Source organism: Saccopteryx bilineata, chromosome 10 (assembly GCF_036850765.1).
Source record: "Saccopteryx bilineata isolate mSacBil1 chromosome 10, mSacBil1_pri_phased_curated, whole genome shotgun sequence".
Lineage (NCBI taxonomy): Eukaryota > Metazoa > Chordata > Mammalia > Chiroptera > Emballonuridae > Saccopteryx > Saccopteryx bilineata.
Window position 1 is genome coordinate 44,331,233 of NC_089499.1, and position 21,631 is coordinate 44,352,863.

General features: G+C 38.0%; 1 protein-coding gene across 5 annotated transcripts in view; it reads left to right on the plus strand.

Moving 5' to 3' along the window:
- The window catches only part of ARMC8 (armadillo repeat containing 8), a 115,484-nt gene that overhangs the window by 64,769 nt on the left and 29,084 nt on the right, over positions 1–21,631 (plus strand). For 4 of the 5 annotated variants that reach the window (XM_066245060.1, XM_066245057.1, XM_066245056.1 and 1 more), the window contains 2 exons: positions 524–724; positions 5,278–5,373. In XM_066245060.1, coding sequence (XP_066101157.1) covers positions 524–724; positions 5,278–5,373 — 297 coding nt within the window. The remainder of the gene's footprint in view (positions 1–523; positions 725–5,277; positions 5,374–21,631) is intronic. The other variant, XM_066245059.1, reaches the window with a different exon arrangement.

Here is a 21,631-nt window from a genome sequence, read left to right on the forward strand (position 1 = left end):
TAATGGTAAGATCACTGAATTTTAAAGCTTTAGGTTTGTTTTTTTTGTTGTTGCAATTGTAGATATTAATCCGCAAATAAAAAATAAAAACCATCCCAGTCATATTACTCACTAAGGAAAAAATGGCATACTTTTTCTTAAGGCAAAATCTTTCCTGATTAAACTGCTGGATGTCATTTAATACATACGTGGTGCAGAAGCATCAGGCATGATTTATTAGGGATTCTGAAATGTCTTTTATAAGGTTGTACAATAAAGCTTTAGTTTTATCGATCACAAAAGTCTAATTAGAGTTTGTATTAATGTACTTCATATGATTAGTGTGCCAGCATAAATTATTAATATGCACTGGATTTTGTATATTTTTACATTTAAAAAAACACCTTATTTTCTGTAAGTATAGAAAATTTGATCACAAACATGACTCCCAATAAAAATAATTGAATTGATTCAATCACTATATGCTCTCCATCAGGCTTTTGACTTTACCAAAAAGCAAATAATTAATTTCACTACCTTCCAGACATTGCCTTGTTTGGTTCGAATGTGCAGTAAGGAGAGATTGCTAGAGGAGAGAGTGGAAGGAGCTGAGACACTCGCCTATCTGATTGAACCAGATGTTGAGCTACAGAGAATTGCTAGCATTACTGATCACCTCATTGCCATGCTTGCTGATTATTTCAAGTATCCCAGCTCAGTGAGCGCCATCACTGATATTAAAAGGGTATGTTCTCTTTTCCTTTTCAGCAGTTCAAGAAAGGGATTTTTTAAAGTTTTGCTTACTGTTCACTATTTTGAACCAATTACTAATTATATAGTTCAAAGCCCTTATAATAAAGGAATCTTTTACCTTTTGTAACATAGATGATGTTGCTTTATGAGTCTTGAGTCCAATTTGTTTCATGTTCATTGTCAGAAATTTTTTATTAAGATCATTATGAAAGAAAAAAATTGCATCCCTAATTCCCAACTAAACCCCCAAAATAGTAGCATCTGCTCTCTAAGCTGATTACTGACATTATATCAATATTGTCTCATCCTTTTCGAGTTCCCAGAATCTCTGTTGCATTGTTCTCATTCTTTAGGTCAAGGGTGATGTTTTGTTATGTGTGACTGAGAACCCTTGTTTAACTCTCCATCACTGTCTTTCTGTTTTGCCACCTTTTCTAACTTTTGCCATCTTCTCTTTCCTTTTTGCAGTTTCATACTGTCCTTTGGGTCTGCTAGCAACAGCTAAAGTATCATTTAACCTCTACCATCAAGGACCAAATTGTGCTAACTTTTTCTCAAAATATAAATTCCTTAGGATAGGTAGATATTCCATCGACTTTGTTTTTCTGGGCCTGTTTGTCATGTCTATTTCTCTAAGCATAAGAGAGAAATATTATGTTAGAGAATGTTTATTTAAGAAGGTCATGGTAGCCTGACCTGTGGTGGCGCAGTGGATAAAAGCGTCGACCTGGAATACTGAGGTCGCCAGTTCAAAACCCTGGGCTTGCCCAGTCAAGGCACATATGGGAGTTGAAGCTTCCTGCTCCTCCCCCCTACTCTCTCTTTCTCTCTCCTCTAAAATGAATAAACAAAAATAATTTAAAAAAAAAAAAAAAAAAAAAAAAGAAGGTCATGGTAGAGCATTGCCTCCTAATTAGTAACCAGTACTGTTTCATGTGACTGCATTTTGATACCAGTGGTCCCAATGGTAAGTTTTTAAAAACTGTTTTCTTGACTTCTCCCACGCCCCTAAGTTCCAGAAAAATCCCTCTGGTAGACAGCTGTTCATTTGGCATTTAATATTGAAAATAAAATGAGCTATTAAGAGTTTATCTTTTCTCTGTCTCAGGAAGGGCCTAAATACCTTCACTGATGTTTGTAATAATAATGTCTACCACCCTGGCTGGTTGGCTCAGTGGTAGAGCGTCGGCCCAGCCTGTGGAAGTCCTGGGTTTGATTCCCGGTCAGGGCACAGGAGAAGTGCCCATCTGCTTCTCCACCCTTCCCCCCTCCTTCCTCTCTATCTTTCTCTTCCTCTCCTGCAGCCAAGGCTCCATTCTGCGCCTCCGCCGCAGGTGCTAGAATGGCTCCAGTTGCAATGGAGCAATGCCCCAGATAATGTATACTACCCTCTATGTATTAAAGTTATATGCCTGTTCTTCCTTCAGTGCGATTGTGTTTCCAGTAGAGGGGATGGGTTATATGGAACCAGCTGCCTTGTCTGTTTTCCCTCTGGCTGCTTGCTCACACTGACAGTGTCTCAGTGGTATAGAGATACATAGACAGTCCTAACCATGGCCTCATGAACACCCCTAGTTGGCCATCCCAGGAGGGCAAATAGAGCGTGTGAATGAGGAAACAGTTACAATAACTTCTTTCCTAGGCATGTGCAAATCATTTAACTAGTATGTAGATTATCCCTTCTATTAAGGTTTTCTCATTTTATTTTCATCACTGTAAAACTAGAATAATAGTAATTTTTTTAAATGATCTTTTAATGCAAAACTTGAATATTAATTTATTTTGTCAACTTTATTTTTGATGATGGATTATCCAGTGGTTTCTGACCATAAAAGTATAAATACTTAACACACAGATAGAAATTCTTACATGTTAATAAATATATGATTTTCATGGTATATTAGTCTAACTCGGCATTCTAATATATGTTATGACTAGAAAGTAGCTAAAACTTTTACAATAAATATTTTAGGGCTTACACATCAAAATGAGTGTTCCTCATTATATATTTGGAGGTTTTTCCCATAATCTATCAGTGCCTGCTTTGATCAGAATATTTTTAGAACTGCTCTTTTTTTTTTTTTTTAAGAAAAAAGTTAGCATTTAGTATCATGATTTCCCTGTAGTGCCCAGGAAATTCCCTATTCATTCATTATATTATGACTTTTAAATAATTTAAACTAGAAATTTTTTTTTCAATACAAGCCTTGCCAGGGATGGCATTTACTTTCTTTTTTTTTTTTAACTTATATATATTTTTATTAATAAATAAATTTTTATTAATTTTAATGGGGTGACATCAATAAATCAGGGTACATATATTCAAAGAAGACATGTCCAGGTTATCTTGTCATTCAATTATGTTGCATACCCATCACCCAAAGTCAGATTGTCCTCCATCACCTTCTATCTAGTTTTCTTTGTGCTCCTCCCCTTCCCCCTTCCCCCCTCCCCCTCCCCCTTCCCCCTCTCCTCCCCCCCCCCCCCCGTAACCACCACTCTCTTGTTCATGTCTCTTAGTCTCGTTTTTATGTCCCACCAATGTATGGAATCCTGCAGTTCTTGTTTTTTTCTGATTTACTTATTTCACTCCGTATAATGTTATCAAGATCCCACCATTTTGTTGTAAGTGATTCGATGTCATCATTTCTTATGGCTGAATAGTATACCATGGTGTATATGTGCCACATCATCTTTATTCAGTCTTCTATTTTTTTTTATAGTGATTAAAGCCTTTAAGCAAACTCTTGGCCAATACAGCAAGAATCCCTAAAAGAGTAGTGTCCTTAACATGTTCACCAAGTCCAAGTTGGCCCCAACACCATGCCAAATCCCTGAAAAATGCAACCCAACCCCAGTTCAGTCTGTTATGAGCTGTCACAAGGAGCAGGAGTCCAGGAAAAGTCCACCTCCAGGAAAAGTCCACATGGCACTGGAATTGTTGTCACAATTCTATACTTTGCAACTCACGTCCAAGTCCCAATGACCGCTGCTTCTAGCTGGTAATGATAGAACTGCTTTTAAGAATTGCCTTCGGCCCTGGCCGGTTGGCTCAGTGGTAGAGCGTCGGCCTGGTGTGCAGGAGTCCTGGGTTCGATTCCCGGCCAGGGTATACAGGAGAAGCGCCCTTCTGCTTCTCCACCCCTCCCCCTTCCTTCCTCTCCGTCTCTCTCTTCCCCTCCTGCAGCCAAGGCTCCATTGGAGCAAAGTTGGCCTGGGCGCTGAGGATGGCTCCATGGCCTCTGCCTCAGGTGCTAGAATGGCCCTGGTTGCAACAGAGCAACGCCCCAGATGGGCAGAGCATCGCTCCCTAGTGGGCATGCTGGGCCCGGTCGGGCGCATGCGGGAGTCTGTCTAACTGCCTCCCAGTTTCCAACTTCAGAAAAATACAAAAAGAAAAAGAAAAAGAATTGCCTTTAGAACCAGCCCAGATGAGATTCAGGGTTTTTTGTTTTGTTCTGTTTGTTTTGTTTTGTGTGGTGTTGTTACTCTAAATGTCCTCCAGCTAGATTTCCCCATCTTCAAACACTTCCGTATCTTCAAACAGTAACAATTAACTTCAAATTCTCTTAGTTCATCCATAGATGATGGTCAGGTTTATAGCTAAAATGCCACTTAGCTCTTTAGGAAGTTTTAAAAGAGTGTCTGAGAATGTTTTGAACACTTAGTATCATTACATAAGGGCGACCTTTTGAAGGCAACTCATTTGGAGAAAGTGGTAGTCACCTACATGAAGAAGTTTTACCTCTTAGTTATAAAATTTTACATTATTGGTAAGCTTTGTATATTTACTGGTTTGTAGTCACTGAAATCGTCCTGAAAAGAAGCTTCTATTTTCTTGTTATGGTAGTTTGGTGATAAATTGGGTGTGTGGAAAAATCAATAACTTAGAAGCCAGCTATGTATGTGGAAAGATAGCATTAAATGCTTTACTACTAAGTAATTTTAATAAGTTTATCAAAAATGTCCCCTGAACATAAATCTCAGATAACTATAATAGGTAAAAATTAAGATTACCATGGTAATCTTAAGGATTTTCACAAGTTTCCCGTTTCTAAAAGTTTTTTAAATGCTGAAATTAGGCTGGCACTAATCTCATGTTGGGAAATCTGCTAAAGACACTGTTGCAGCAGCACTCAACTCATCATCTCTATTCTGGGCTGGCGAGGCCTGAGTGTGTCTTGTTTTTGAGGACAGTATTTGAATGAGCCAGTATGAGCACGCGTTAATGCCACTAAGGCTACCGTCTGGGATCACTGGATTTTTAGGGGTCAGAGGTTCACAATGGTTTTGGATATGCTGGTATCAAAAATTGTGGCATTCACTTTCACAAAGAGCAGGCAGCGTATATTCCAGATCATGCTGACACAAACACAGCTGGGGCTCAGTCATGTGAGCAGAACCCAAAAATAATAGGAATTCAGCGAGAACACTGATATGTTAATAGTTGTTAAACACGTTTTTCTTCAACTCCTTTCAATTAGTTTTATTGAAAATTTAATTTGTGGACTGACTTGGAACATATCTTTTTCTCCCCTCCCATAGCTTGATCACGACTTAAAACATGCTCATGAACTCCGCCAGGCTGCATTCAAGCTCTATGCCTCTCTGGGAGCAAATGATGAAGACATCCGGAAGAAGGTGAGTCTGGGAGAGGGGCGTCCCCCAGTCCTGACAGCCAGCAGGCAGGGAGTGACGTCAACCTGAAAGTCGTGGTGAAGAGCACTAACAGTGACTGTTTGAATATAATAAAGCAGAGTGACTAAAGGCATAATTGAAGAATGAATGGGACCTGGATTTGGGGGGTTGTTTGTTTGTTTTTAGAACATAGAGTGGCATGGCCGTGCTGGAATGACAAATAACTAGTGTGCTTTTTTGTGTCATTAATATGGATTATTGTGTTGCACATTTTTGCATGTTCTGATAAAAACCAATTCTAGCACTGTGAAGCTTCAGACACCTTGAAAGACCTAACACTAGAATTGTAAATGTTATTTATGGAAATACTTTCCAATGCCATTGAGAATTTTAAATCTATTGTATATTGTTCTTTGATATGTGGCTTAGTTATGTTTTGATTTTTTTGCTACTGTGCAAGTTTGATGTGAATAAAATCTTTGTGGAATGATGATTTTATGTTTAGTGAGTGGTCATGTGAATTTCCAGGTCCCAAAAAAATGTATCACTGGTGTAGCACTTTAATGTTATTATTATAGCCTAGTCCAACACTGAACTCATGTTCTTTATGAGAATAGTTTTAAGTAGAAAATAAAATACAATGCTCTGACTTGTCTCCCTCCTCAGACTAAAAGACTTGAGCTACCATTCAAAAAAAATGTAATGGAATAAATTTTACACAAGGTTTTTAGGAACATCAGTAAAGTAATCCCATGTGTTCTGTCTTGATGAGCTATAGCAGAAAAGCAAATTGGGCATTATTTGCTGAACATGGCAATTTACTAAATCATTCCATCTATATTGATATTAGTGAGAGAAATCACAAAGTATTGGGAATTACCGAGAGAAAGTACTAGGGCTGGTAGAGAAGTATGGAATAACTGTAGGTTTAACAAAATAAATTGAAAAGAAAACAATCTTGAAGAAAATTGAAATAAGCAGTAAGATTAGCTTTGATTTTAGTCAGTGCAAAAAACAACTAAGCTGAATGTTTTCCATGTACCTCAGTTTAGTTCAGTTAAGTTGTTTTTGGCTTGAAGTGTTTTTAGTAAATATCTATGAAAATCCTTTTTGACACCTCTAAGCTTTCATTTGTAAACTGTTCCTTAAAGGCCAACATTACTAGTGATATGGTATTCCCTATGTCTGACAAACATGAATTTTGGATGTTGATCCTGATGTTTTTGTTCAGTTCAGGTACATGGTGTATTGCAAAGGAAGAGGCTTTATGGCAACTCCTATAGATAAAACATTTTTAAAATATTGACATGGACTGTATAATTTAAATATATAATGATTTGTTTGTGGATGGTTCTTCAGGGCCTTTTAGAAAGTGTTTTACCCATTCTTTTAGCTCAAGAAAGTCATGCCATGAACTGAAAGATAGATAGATAGTGGACCATAATGGGGGAAAATAGGATGTCTATTTGTACTTCTTTGTACTTTTTTTGTTAATAAACTATTGTTTTGGAATTAATGGCTTAATTTGTGATATCATGTTCTAGAAATACAACATAATGGTCTGATGGTCAGTAGTTTATTAAAAGTTGTATTTATAATGTATATTATTTCTGGTAAGGCTAAATCCTAATAATTTCTGTAGAAAGATGACCAATAAAAAGTTATAATTATTATAGTTTTTGTGTGATGAAGAAAAGATACTGTAATATTCTTATATAATGGGGGTTATATAGTGTTTTTAGGAAGATATTTATGGAAATTATGTGTTTGAATAATTTACAGTTTGTAGCAACTACTGAAGAGAGAAATTGTAAAATGGAAAATATAAGTAACTGTGATACAATCTACACAGAAATGGTTCTTAGGAGTGGAGAATCCTTATTTTCAGTGCATAAAAAATGATGATAACCCTTTTCCTTTGAATGCCTTTATTTCTATTCCATTTTTTGTTGACAATTATTTGGATAGGTTTTTATTTACTTTATGAAATATTTACCTTTTATACTTATGCCTTATTAACTTTGATTATATTTATTTTCTTGAAGTACAGTTTTTTGTTTTATTTTTTAATGCAATATTTATGCTTGTCAAAATAGAATTTTATTTTACTGAGTTAATGAATGGAGAATTTCTGAAAGAAATTTCAAGGACTATAGACCTATCCCCCCCCCCCCCCCCAAATACAGAAGCATCAAAAATGTTTTTTGTTGCAGGATAAAAATATGAAATGTTCAGTTGGTTTGCTTTTTAAACTGAAAATGTGAATGTAATTCAGGAAGTATAGAAAGTAACATATATTCCATTTTCCTGAAATGAGGCAGAATGAAGAAGAGAAAATTAAAACTGGGGGTAGAGACAGTGAGGGCTATCCACAGCTGTGAAGGAGAAAGATACAGACTTCTCTTTGTAGAATTATGTCTCTCCCTCTTTTATTGCTTCTAAAGACTTCTAAAGGCCTGCTGTGATTTCATTTTTTGATACCTGCTCTCTGGGCTGGACAAATAAGCTGAAAACTGAGATAAGACCTGGAGGTCAGGGATACCACTCCTGCTCTGGAGCAGTGCTGGTGTATTCCCATTAAAAGATACCAACTATATAACAATTCCTGGAACCTAATTAACACCCAGTAAATATTTGGTGAATAAATATAGGAATTAAAATGTAGAAATCATACACAGATTAATGTTTCCTTCAGTATGCCTGGGTCTCTGTATCCCATGCAGAGCACAGTTGGTGTTCTAGTTCCCAACTTTGCATCCTTTATCACTCTGGCATACTTATAAATCTGCTGATTTCCCGAGGTGTCCTGTCAGAGAGTAAAGCAGGGCAAAAAGAGTTCTGCAGGTGACAGTAGAAAACATCACCATTGGCTGTGACATGAAGAGGGAGACGCCCACAAAAAGATGCACCACTGAGCTTGACAATAGATGTGTCCTGGCAATATTCAACTTAAAATACTAATTCAAGAATTTTGGTTAGGGTAAGCAAGGGCAGAGGCAGGAATTGAGAGCTCAGTGGGAGAAGGTTCCAGAGCACATTAGCAGTAACTACTCTGACAACAAAGCAGAGTAAAAATTCGCTATAATCTCTGCCATTGCGAAGGCCTAGCTTTTAATAATAGCTTTTACCACATATTCATGCTGACTAGGAAGTGTAAGTTCAATTAATGGGACAGTTAAAAAGAAGGAAGTTAAGATACCTAACAAATTCTTTCAAGTGCTGGCATTTCCAGTTAAACCCCGTCAGTGGTTAAGTCATGCAGAGGCAGCCGAGGCAAACAGTCCTGTAATTGTGAAGCCGATTCTTTTATAACAAAGAATTGCTTTTATGAACACCATCACTTAGTTGGTACCTGTTGATCATAAGTTAGGCTGGAAATTTTCAAAGGTTATCTCTCTTTAAAAGAACTAGTAGAATTTAATAGTCAAAGTGTAAATTGAGGAATATTAGAAGTAGTAAATATAAATTAAAATGCAAGGAAATCAATAAACTTAACAGGATGTTATTATCATTTTTTTCTTTTGAATTTTTATAAGAGTTTGAATCAAACTGATGACATTGCCAGGAAACAGGATCTCAAATGCTCTGGGTGTTATTTTTATTTTTGATAAAAATAAAACACATTACAAATATTAAATGTAGTACTTAGTGTAGCCTTTGCTTTTTTTTGAGATATCTGACTAATAGAGCCTTTCAGAAAGCTTTCCTCTTGGATTTTGAGAATTTATACTTTAGCTGGAGATCCCTTTTGAGGAACTAGAATGTAAGCTCCACAAGAGCAGGGATTTTTTATGCTCTGTTCATCACTGTATTCCCAGCATGTACTACACTGCCGGTGCATAGTCAGCACTTAATACATATTTGAAGAATGAATGAATGAAAAGAATGAATGGACAAATAAATAAATGAACCATATTGCAAAATTACATTATTAAGCACTCTTAAATTAAATTATATGTGGGCCTCCCTGCATTAAGAACTTTTATAATTTTACTAGCAATTCTGTGGATATGTAAAGAGAGGTATGTGAAGAAAAGAAATTTAAAATAAGAGAAATAGAATCTGATCATGTAGGCAAGGGGGGTTTCACTATACTTACTTAGCATGAAGAAAATGCAGGAAATACTCATTTTTAAAGAGGCAGACAATCTGAAGGACATGTCTTCTTGCTTTGATTTAGATAAAAAAACATGTTTTATGGTATGGTACTTGTTTAACTTTGAAATAATTTTTACCATTATTTCTTAGTTTTTTCCATTCTAAATGTGTGATTTAAAAAAAAATGTGTATTATTCACAAGTGTGAGTCTGGACCCATTTTTTCCACCAGGGATGAAAGAATGATTTGGTTTATAGAAATTAGCCTGACTAAGGAATTAATCTATTCTGTAAAGTGATATGTAGCTATATAAAATAATTATTTCCCCAATTAATGAGTGTCAGAGTCTTACAGTCGGTAATTTTTAATTCAATTTTACATAGAGTGATTGAACTGGTTACAGTATGTAAACATTGTCCGATGAGTGGAGGGGGAGAGAAAGCAGTGGAGTGAGATGAAGAACATTAAGAAACAGCCTTAAAATCAGAATTTATAATAAAACCTCAGTAAGTCAGAGAGAAGTAAGAAATGGCCAATAAGAATTTGGTGGGGGCTCTAAGGAATTATTTGGGAACAAAATGAACACGATGATATCAATGGAGCGATCCTTGAGTCAATTTAGAAATTAATAATTTAATATTTTTGTCATTTTTAATGTTTTATTGCTACCTTTTATATTTTCAAGAATTGAAACATGAAATCTTGAGTTTTTGTTCCTTAGTGGGGGGACGATCATCCAATTAAATTGGTTTAATATGACATTTGAAGAATGTAGCCAAGGATGGGATACATTTTTCTTTTAAACAGAACAATATTTTAAAGAAGTATAAGTAAAGAAAAACTAAAGGAAAACAACGAAGAATGAAAATGTGTCTTCTACCTTCTTTTTCCTAGCAAAGAAATTATATCTGCAGGGTGATTGTGAGGATGAAGGCACAGTGTATTTAAAATATTTAGCATGGTATTTGTAAAAGTGTTCTATAAATGGAAGCGTTTGTTAGAATATCTTAAATGACTTCATTGAAAGATTTAAAATAAGTATATTATAAAGTGTATTAGAAAGGCTGAACAATGTTGGGCCATAAATAAAGTTTGCAATGAAAACAGTGACTTTATGCTATAAGTTTCCAGTTCTGTTAATTATTTGTTCTTTATCGTAAAAAGAATGTTTGTACTTCAGAAACATAGAGGCTCTTTGTTTAGCTTCTCTCTTATTAATGACAAGATATTCTTACTCTTATATTTTAGGATATATTTAAAATTCTAGTTTTTAAAACTTTTTGTTTGCTATCGCATGCCCTTTAAAGCACCAAATACAATTTTTGGGTCTTTTTGAAAGTAAATAGAATATATAATATAAATCAATAATTGGTTAAATTCATAGGTAATAAATGTGATAGGAAAAGTATGGAAGCGAAATTCTAATTCTGATTAAGTATTCCTGTCCATTGTTATCATAGATGTTTTCTCCAAACAGTCGTTTTTCAAATGAAATTCTGCCTTAAATATGTATGTTCAAATTTTGAACAAATGTGAATTCTTCATATTTTTAAAGTGATAAGATTTTAAGGTATATTTTTAAGTTTAGGTCAGTTTTTAAAAAAATATCTGTCATCTAAGAAACTTGCTGTAAGCATTTCACTTTGAACATTTTTATCATTTGTTATACTACCTTGATTGTTTTACTAGTCAGTCTTCTGGGTAACAGTACAATTATACCATGAATTTATATTTTTAAATATTTTGCAAAGTTCAGCAGTTCTAAATGCTCACTTAAAAGACACAGTGTTGCCCTGGCTGGTTGGCTTAGCGGTAGAGCGTTGGCCTGCCCGGCGTGCGGAAGTCCCAGGTTCGATTCCCGGCCAGGGCACACAGGAGAAGCGCCCATCTGCTTCTCCCCCCTCCCCCCTCTCCTTTTTCTTTATCTCTCTCTCTTCTCCCGCAGCCAAGGCTCCATTGGAGCAAAGTTGGCCTGGGCACTGAGGATGGCTCCATAGCCTCCGCCTCAGGCACTAGAATGGCTCCGATTGCAGTGGAGCAGCGCCCCAGAGGGGTCGAGCATCACCCCCTGGTGGGCCTGCCAGGTGGATCCTGATGGGGCACATGCAGGAGTCTGTCTGTCTGCCTTTCCCCTGCTTCTCACTTTGGAAAAATACACACACACAAAAAGACACAATGTCAAAATTTTGTATTTGTCTCTGCCATGAAATCAGGGAGATGACAAGGAATTACTTCTTAAGTGGTAGCCTGCATGTTGAAACAAACACATTGAACATTTTGGAGGTTTACTACGATACCACAGAACTAGCATCTTTCAGGACTTGACTCTGCTACTGAATAACAACGAATTCATTCAGAGTTCAGAATCCATTGACTTAATCTGTGGTAAAATTGTTAGTTATCATAAAGATAATCTACCAAAGACTTTAAAATGAACTCTACAACGTTGGTTCATGATGGTAAGTATTTGTAAAGAATTAATCATGACAGGACCAGGTTTTGCCACTTCCCCACAGTATTGAGACCTTGGCCTTCTGCATACTGAAAGAAACATACCTGGGAGTGATAATGCTAGATCATACCAGAGGTATTTATAAAATCAAGTAATCAATATTGATTTCAGTTTCAGTAAATGGAGACATAACATTGAGCATTATACTGTTAATTGTGATATTGTAGTTGCATAAACTATTCAATTACAATTTCCGCTCTTTTTTTAAAGTATAAAGTACAGGTTGGTTATTTTGTTAGCTGGTTACAAAGCCTCATATTCAAAAAAAAATTTTTTTTCTCTGATACTTTTTGGTACAAAGTGGGTAATGAGATGCTTTAATTACATCTATTTATTCATCTGACATTTATAATATACCACCTCCTCTGTGCCCAGGAATTAAGCAAAAACTGATGTATGTACCTTGCAGGAGCTTATAATTTAAAGTAGCTAAGGAGCTAAGACACTGAATTGCTGCATAGTAATTTCAGAGCCTCATGTGTATATAAAATCTTGTCTATACCGAAAGCCAGTTTTGCCCTGATATATACACCCAGATATGATTAAGATATGACTGTAGTTATAATAGCATTATGTGCATTAGTCTGGAAGAGTCCATCTCCTATAAAGTTTATCTGAAAGCATTCTTACTTCTCGTTCCAAAATATTAACATCAGTTGTTTCAGAAGTTTTGACCCACAGAATCTGTGTTACCTCTGCATTAATTGAGAATATTTTTCTAAGGGACCTGCCCAGATGTGATTACATTGTAAATTAATGTTCTAGAAAGGTAGCTTCCAGAGTTAAGATGTCATAGAGTTAGTATTTCAGCATTTTATTTTGTAGACAGCTTCTATATGGAATATATTTAAACTTGAGGCAACATCTTTAAATCCTTGGAACTTTTTTTAATAGTGTCCTTTTCTTTTCCAACTATAACATTCGTAACTACAATTAAGCTCTATAGAAGCAGTATCTGGCATGTAGTAGCTTGTATTTACTGAGTAAATTGTGTATGTCTGAATGTTAAAATTCAGCTCACCAACTTATAGGGTAGAGGAGTAGGGGCTAAGCAGGCCGTTGTGTTGTACAATTCTTGCACAGTACATCATTTTAATCCCTTGAAAATAGTAAGAAGTGGAGAGGAAGTTTCTTGTTCTGTTGTTTGAATAGTAATTTATAACATTTTTATTTTTGTGCTAAAATAAAAGTGTAATTCAGTGACTGTTTAGGTTCTATTTGCCATTAAGTTAATGATTGTACTTTTGTATGTAGAGGAATCTTTTTTGTGGGGAAGGATAGAGGAAGTATTGATCTATTTTTAGACATTATAAGTATTTCTGACTCAGTGTTTATATTTTTGGTTTTAGGGGAAGGAGAAGTCGGGCCAAGAGAAAGCACTCATTTTTTCCAAAGTGTAGAAAAGTTTAGAACTTGGAGTGTTTCTTCTGCATATTTAACATAAGTGAAGTTTCCCAGCTCTTAAGAAGATGAACAGGTCCTGATGTAGAAATTACAAAATACCACCTAAAGAGACTTAAAAGCAAGAATGAAATACAGAAATTTAAGAATGGTCCATTTAAGAATGGTCCCCCATTAGGCACCCCTCCTCTTTGTTCTCCACTCTGAAGTGAAGTAACAGTGCTTCTAGGCCCAGTCAGGTCTAGGGCAGACCTGTTGCTAATTTATTGATAGTTCAGTGCTCTCAAGAGAAAGGACCAAAGGAGGCCTTGTAGATCAGCTCTCATGAGGTGTTGTCTTTTAGTTCTCTGGCTAAGAAGAGATAGACTATTTTTTCTACGCTGCCTTCCAAGATTGCATTAGAGAAATTGAATGAATGTGGGTGAGGATAGCAATGGAATGGAAGAGTGAGAAAAGGGAAGAAATACTTTGTAAAATGTTTACTGAAGCCCCAGAGTATAATCTGTTGATTAGTGATCTGTTCTAAGAGAAGCTGTGTATCTTTTAGAAAAAGGAGCTTCTGGTAAGAACTATCTTTTATTTTAAAAATAAGGAAAATGTAAGAAAATCTTACATTGGAGTATTGGCAAAGATACTATATAGAGTAGGCTGTGGTTGAGAGAGTCTGCAGTTTTTATCTAGAACAGATGTGGTTTGTGGCCCGAGAACAGTGGAATGTTAGTTCCATTTAGTTAGTATCTGCTGAAGCTAGATCCTGATTCTAGAATGGAGATCATCAGGGATTTAAATGGAAAAGTCAGTAGAACTCTCATGGTTTCTTCACAGTGTTTTCTTGGCTTTTCTTTTCTTCATTGACTTGCATTCTCTCTGACCCTTGGCATTTGTACCCATAACTCAGGCTGAGTCATTGATTTGTCATTTTTCTCTCTTGGGGGTCCTGGGTTAAGTGTGTTTTAATATTTTCTTGTTACTTTAGTTTATCAATGATGACCTCTCTTACTTCTTGTGGTATACTTTTTTTTTTTGTATACCAATCTTTATTGGCCTAGGACATTAGTATATAATCTGTAGTTTCCATAACACTGATCATTTTTTGTTTTGTTTTGAGAGAGAGAGAGACAGACAGACAGACAGATAGGCAGGAAGAGAGAGAGATGAGAAGCATCAACTCTTTGTTGTGGCACCTTAGTTGTTCACTGATTGCTTTCTCATATGTGCCTTGACCAGGGACCAACAGCAGAGCAAGTAACCCCTTGCTCAAGCCAGTGACCTTGGGCTCAAGCCAGCAACCCCAGGCTCAAGCCAGCAACCCTGCACTCAAGCTGGTGAGCCCACGCTCAATCCAGATGAGTCTGCACTCAAGCCAGCGACCTCATGGTTTCGAACCTGAGTCCTCTGCTTTCCAGGTTGACACTCTATCCACTGTGCTGCCGTCTGGTCACGCAACAAAAAAACACGATGTTTTTTTGGGTTTTTTTTAATTTTTTGATTTATAGGGAAAGAGAGGAAGGGGGTGGTGTGGGGGGGAGGAAGAGAGACACAGAGAGAGAAGCATTAACTTACTGTTCCACTTAGTTCCATTTGGTTGTGTACTCATTGATTACCTCTCGTATATTCCCTGACCTAGTATCAAACCCTTGACTTCAGTGTGCCAGGACAACACTTTATCCACTGAGCCACCTGGCCAAGGAGCACTGATAAATTTTTAAAGTTCTTCTTTCCCAGTTTTAAAAGTCAGGTCTCAATTTAGTTATTAAGGCTAAGTAAAAAGCTCATTCTTATAGCATAGTAAATAGAAGGATCCTCACACTGGAAATAAGAAAACCCTGCAGAGCCCCAGCTCTGTCTCAATGTACCTAAAAGAACCTGGACCAGTGACTTTCTGAACTTCAGAGACCTTGTTGAATAATTAAAGAAGTTGGATGAGTTTATTTCTCAAACCCCTTCAGGTTTTAACATTATTCAACCAAATTAACAGCCATAAATATGTTTAGTTTTTTCATATATGTAGTTATGTCTGTTGCTGACATTAATGCTGTGCAGAAAATGCTGGAAGAATTGGTTTCCCAATTGAAGCTGTCTAAAAGCAAGCTCTGTAGCTAGCTGCCTTTGCTTGATTCATAGAAGGCCATGTGGTATTAGGGTTTTTTGTTGTTGTTGTTTTTCTTTGTTTTAATGAAGGGGAAATGGCATAGGGATTATAAATATTAGGTGCTCGAGCATTTGCATATGTGCAGAGCATCATGTCCTTTAGTTAAGTATTCTGTCTTAGAATAGGTATGGTCACTTCCTGAAACCTAGGGAAAGTTTGGTTTTCCATTTTTAGGAATGGATCCTTCCCAGACCCCTACTGAGTCAACTCATTCCAACAGATAAGTTAGTTGTACATGTTTATCTCATTCTCATGTCTGCTATGTTACCTCATTGCCCCACTTCTCCCTCCCCAGCTCAACCCTGTTTCCAAAACCAATCTCTTGACGGCATTGACATCAGAACTATGTTCATGGGGCTCACCTCCTTTATAAAAGATAGCTAGATGAGGGGCTGGACCTTAAATAAGCGGCTCCTTGTAGAAAAGACTCAGTGTGCCCTGGAACTCATCTACACTGGCGCTAATGAGACCAAAGCTTTGCCACCCACCCCCCACAGGTTCATGCTCTGTTGTAGATTCTTTTTTCTTGCCAGACCAAGTCTTTCTTCCTGTCCTTGCTGTGCAGCATATTTCTTGACTGCTTAGTCTCTGTTGCTTTAACTAGAGTCTGAATTTGATCCTTATTCACTTAGCTCTTACATGGCTGCCTCTTCTAACTTACAGTTTGATTCTAAGTCTTTATTCTTTCTGACCAGTTCTGAATTATCTTTTATCTAATTGTCATCCTCTTTCTGAGAACCTTTCACAAAAGCCCATTTGGAATTAAAAATTTTCCCCCTAGCCATTGTGTATGTTAGCATAAATAATTGATGTTAAGAGAATGCCATTTTTTGCCACCCAACTCCCTTGCCTCCATGTCTACCTGCTCTGAATTTTCTGAGATGTTTGATGGCAACACTAAAAATCAGCCTGGTTTCAGTTTTCACATCCTCTGCTTGACTTGGTTTGATCGCAGTTCAAAGTCCACGCTGACGTTTCTAGTAGCTGGAAAATACATCATCCTAGGTCATACTGAAAGAATAGTTGGGTATATATTTTTGAAGACCATATCTCTGACTCTTTTAATTCCTCATAAGTTCTGAGGAGAAGATGGTATGTGATTTGATCCCAAAGGTTACAGATCCACTAGAGCTCATGGAGTATTGGGGAATTCTCTTATAAGCCAAGGCCATCTTGCTAATATTCCCATGTACGCAATGAACCTCTCTGCCTTAAGCTCATCTAGGTTTTGCATTTTCTCCGTTACCCTCTAGGCTGACTTCACTTCTCTCCCCAAGTCCATAGTGATCTCCTTTCCCAATGACAAGGGCCTTAGATTCTGTCCCAGTAGATCCTCATCTACCTCTGCAAGAGCTGCAATGTCAGAGATAAAAAGCTTAGCAAAACATGGAGTCATGAATACTAAAGGCAGCAGCAGAGAGGTACATGGCATCTGGCCCGTTGACCTAAAACTTGCTCTGTTTTGGGTGTAGCTTTTTCCAAAAATATGATTTAATTCTGTAGTTAAATTTACAGCCCAGGTACCTAGAAAAGCAGAGACAGAGGTGGCCTCCTCCACTCTGATGGTTCAGTCCACCCCTAATGCTCCTTGTGGCCACACACAGTGTCTGTGTGACAGAGGGTCTCACTCTGTTATTATTTTTTTCAGCAAAAGAGAGACAAGACAGACAGGAAAGGAGAGAAATGAGAAGTATCAACTTGTAATTGCAGCACATTAATTGTTCATTGATTGCTTCTCATATGTGCCTTGATGGGGGCTCAAGTCAGTGACCTTTGGGTTCAAGCCAATGACCATGAAATCATGTCTATAATCTCACGCTCAAGCCAGCGACTTCGGGGTTTCAAATCTGGGACCTCAGTGTTCCAGGTCGATGCTCTATCCACTGCACCACCATTAGTCAGGTATTCTTTCTTTTTGAAAGCAGATCCAAAAAGCTGTACCACAAGGCATATATATTGAGCTGTGGCTGAGAAATCTCCAACAGGAACCATGAATGAGGCAGGACTATTTCTGACTCCATTTGGCATTGCTCTTACATCCAAGAAGGATCCTTTGCAGGCACTGAGACTTGGCTCTCCGTCATTCTCAAGGCTATGTAGCATAGTACTGAGATTGCTGAGGCACCATGGAGATCGTAATATATGTATTACTCTTGACTTCCCAACACCGGGCTCTGAAAACCTATCAGGTGCTCTGCTAGACCGTTATGTGGTAGCAGCCATTGCCATCTCCTTCCCTGATGACCTAAAAAATTTGTCTCTGGATTCAATTCCAAAGCTATCTTTTTTTTTTTTTTTTTTTTTTTTTAAGAGAGAGAGAGAGAAGAAGGGAGAAGGAGATAGAAATGATCTGTTTCTGTATGTGCCCTGACTGGGGGTTGAACAGGCCAACTGTGCATAACAGGATAACGCTCTAACTAACCGAGCTATCCAGCCAGGGCAGTTTTGTCTGTCTTGTAATCACATTTTTATCCTCATTTTGGTCAGTGTATACAGTTTATATTGTTTCTTTTATTCCTGCTCAAATGATCTCAAATGTCCTCAGGTATGTAAAACCACTGTTAGATCATGTTGCTCATTCACACGGCCTCTTAGGTTAGATATCCTTTTATCGGAACCTTGATCCAAATCACATTCTGGTTTTCCATATACTTATTCTATTACTACCAGACTGATATCTTGTTGGAGAAGGTAGACCAGACACTCAAGTAGTATGTTTTCTGGACCCCTAGCGGGGTTACTAGAATTCCTCCATAACAAACCCAGGCTTCCTGCAGTAGACATTTTGATAGACTGTGACCTAGGAAGGGTTACCTTGTGCCTAAAGGAAACATACCTCCAGAGAGGCCTACTGTTTGATAGCCTAGCTCAGAAAAGGTTTCCCAGCCACCCTCCGGCTATAATTCATCCCCAACGTGTATCGGCCACCACAGACCCAGAAAACTTGAAAGCAGAAAGTGCTGCTCTAATGTTATGGTGACTGGCCTCTAACATAGTGCACTGTCCCTGGCCTGAGCCAGAATAGTCTTTGGTAAGGCCATATTGATAGTAAAACACCCATTCTTGAGAATGGATTTTTTTTCTACTTACTATTGGCAGATAGTTACATCACCCAGTGTGCTGTAAGTCTCATGGCACCTGTCATTTCTAAAGTGCTCTTGTTGACATAGAATGAAGCGCTGCAGCACTCATTAATCAAGCAACTGCACATGCTTCCCACTGGAAGTTTGGTGGGAGCATGGGCTCTCTCTCTGTCACCATTGTATCTTCCAAGTTTTGAAACCATCCCTTGTACTGAGTGGATGCTCAGATATTGGCTGAATGAATTTTTGGGCATGCAGGTGGGAGCTGAGCCCTATTTGCCCTTCCTTGCACTCTCCCTGATTTTGACCCCTTGTCTACCTAGACCTGCATTATTTCCAGTCTCTTCTAATACCTTTCTTCCCATGTTGCTTCTGAACGACATGATAGTTTTGCTCAGGCTATCATTGTTATTTACCTGCTGATGGCAGAGGATTGGAGGTAAAATAATCACTGCTCTATCCTTGCATTTTACTGAAAGCCCAGGGAGGTGGCGTGGCTCAGGATTACAGCACACATCTTATGTGCCTAAACGATTGCTACAGCTATCCTGCCCCTTGGCAGGTTTACATCTTTGATTGAATGTGGCCAGTACATGTTATCCAGAAAGTTCTTTCTAATCTCACCTGTGCCCAGTCTTCCTAGGACTCTGGCTCCAGTGCTAATAGTATTTCTCAGTTCTTGGAGAGTGATCTCGTGTCTCTGTCCCCAGCACCACCACCATTTTATTCTCATAATGTAATTACATTCAGTACAGGCCACTGTTTCTCCCAATTTATCACTTCTCATTCCTAAGTAAGAATAATTTCCCAAGCCACTAGGAATGAGCCGTTGGGCTTCAGTATCTAGCCACAGTGTCTGAGACTTCAGGCAGGTTTTAGCTTCCTTTCCATGCTGGAGGTCCTGATTTGGCTTTGACTGTTTCTAGTACAAGTCACTAGTGCTTGACTGAAGTAAGCTGTTAGCCAGCCAGTTTAACAGTTGCTATAGCACAGATTTGATAATTTGGGAGATTTAAAAAGGTTAATTTGGGGGCATTATGTCTTTTAGATAGGAGTGAAAGTGGAAGGTGGGCAAAAGGACCCAATGGGGTAGGCAGAATAAAGATACAAGAAAGAGGTGTAGGGAGGTAATTTCTGGATCAAGGTACAGGGGCTTTGAGCTTGAAGTACCCAACTTCAATGTAACAAGGAAAAAGAAGTACGGAGACTTGAAAAGAAGGAAGTTGAAGCAACTTGTGTCCCAGAAAGAAAGCCATGTCCCTGCAAAAAGGAGGTGGGCACAGAGGGACTGTGGGCCTGAGGGAGAGGGAGGTAGGAAGAATTTGAAATAGGAAATAAACATCGAAGGGAAGACTGGAATTTTCCGAGTGCAAGGCTTGTGGAGCAGAATGGGGGCCCCGCGGAGATGGGGTACATACACTGAGAGACCAGACAGCCAGGTTTGGTTATTTTTCTACTATAATTTCAGCAGTTTGGGATGTGGAGCAGGAGTGAGTGGTGGGAGGATAGTGAAAAGAAGGCACTTGTCTACTCAGTGGAGTATCTGAGTAGGAAATCCAGGTCAGAGAGAAAGGTATACGAGGGTCAAAAGGAATAGGCAATGAGAAAGGGAGGAGTTTGGAGGCTAGAAGTGACAATGAGGACAGAGTGTGGATGTGCGTAAAGGTAAGGGTGAGATTAAGTTTGGTCTGGGGTGAGAAGTAGGTCAATACAGTGTTTTCTTCTGCCACTTAGGAACCTGCAAATCACTATATAAAAATTACCATTATTGCCCTGCAACTATAGTATGGTTCTCTATATTTAATAGTTACCTAATATTCTTCTTCTCGCCATTACTGTTAATTTCAACTCTACTTTTTTTTTCTATTCTCTTTTGGTTTGAACAATCTGAGATTTTTCACACCCTCCTGCCCTGAGGTCAGCCTCTCACTCCTTTCATTTTAATCTAGGTCAGTGATCCTCAACCTTGGTGGCACACTGGACTCTACCTGAGGAGCTTTTTAAAAAATATGTACAGGTGCCTAGGCCCCATCCCAGAAAATCTGATTTAATGGGCCTGGGCTTTTTTTTAAGCTCCCCAGGTGATCTTCCCATGGGAGCAATGACTGCCATTAAAGCGTTTTGTTTTTTTGTTTTTTAAAGATTTTATTTATTCATTTTAGAGAGAGAAGAAAGAGAGAGAGAGGGAGAGAAGGGGGAGGAACAGGAAGCATCAACTCCCATATGTGCCGTGACCAGGCAAGCCCAGGGTTTTGAACTGGCGACCTCAGCATTCCAGGTCCGTGCTTTATCCACTGCGCCACCACAGGCCAGGCTTTTTTGTTTTGTTTATTTTTTTTTTTTTAAGGGTGTTTCCCATATTGGGAACTACCTGGCAAGCACAGGACTGCTTCCTAACCAGGGCCATATTTACAAGCATAGCTAAGCATAAGGACTATGGAGTCAGATGCCTGGGTTCCAGTCTCAGCTCTGATTCCAAGCAAGCTCTGTATTATCTAAATCCTCAGTTTCCTAAAATGCTGATGGGAATAATCATCATAATGCCCACAAAAGGGTTCAGTCAGGTAATGTAACAAACTTATTAGCACCAATCCTGGTAAAAAGAAGTACTCAACAAATATTAACTTTGTTAATATTTATGTTCCGATTACATTAGCATTTTTTATAATACACTGTTTTTCCATAGGACCACACAAGTTAAACCTCATTTCTCCCCCACACTATTTATTTTGTATCTATACATTGCTTAATGAAGGAAAACTGTAGGCTATCTTGTTTTAAGAACATTTTTAAAAGCTCCATGATTGTAGTGATTACATGTAGCAGGGCTTGTTGCTATAGTGAAAAATAGCAAGGGTTAATTTTCTAAATATTCAATGTAGTTTCTGTTTGCTTAGTGAGAAAGTAGCCAGAGGGTGGCTCTGTCAGAAACCCACAGATTTCCTGTCATAAGCTCTGAGTGTGGACCATGATTTTCCTCAGTTTTCACTCTGGCAGGAAGCTGTCCAGTGATAG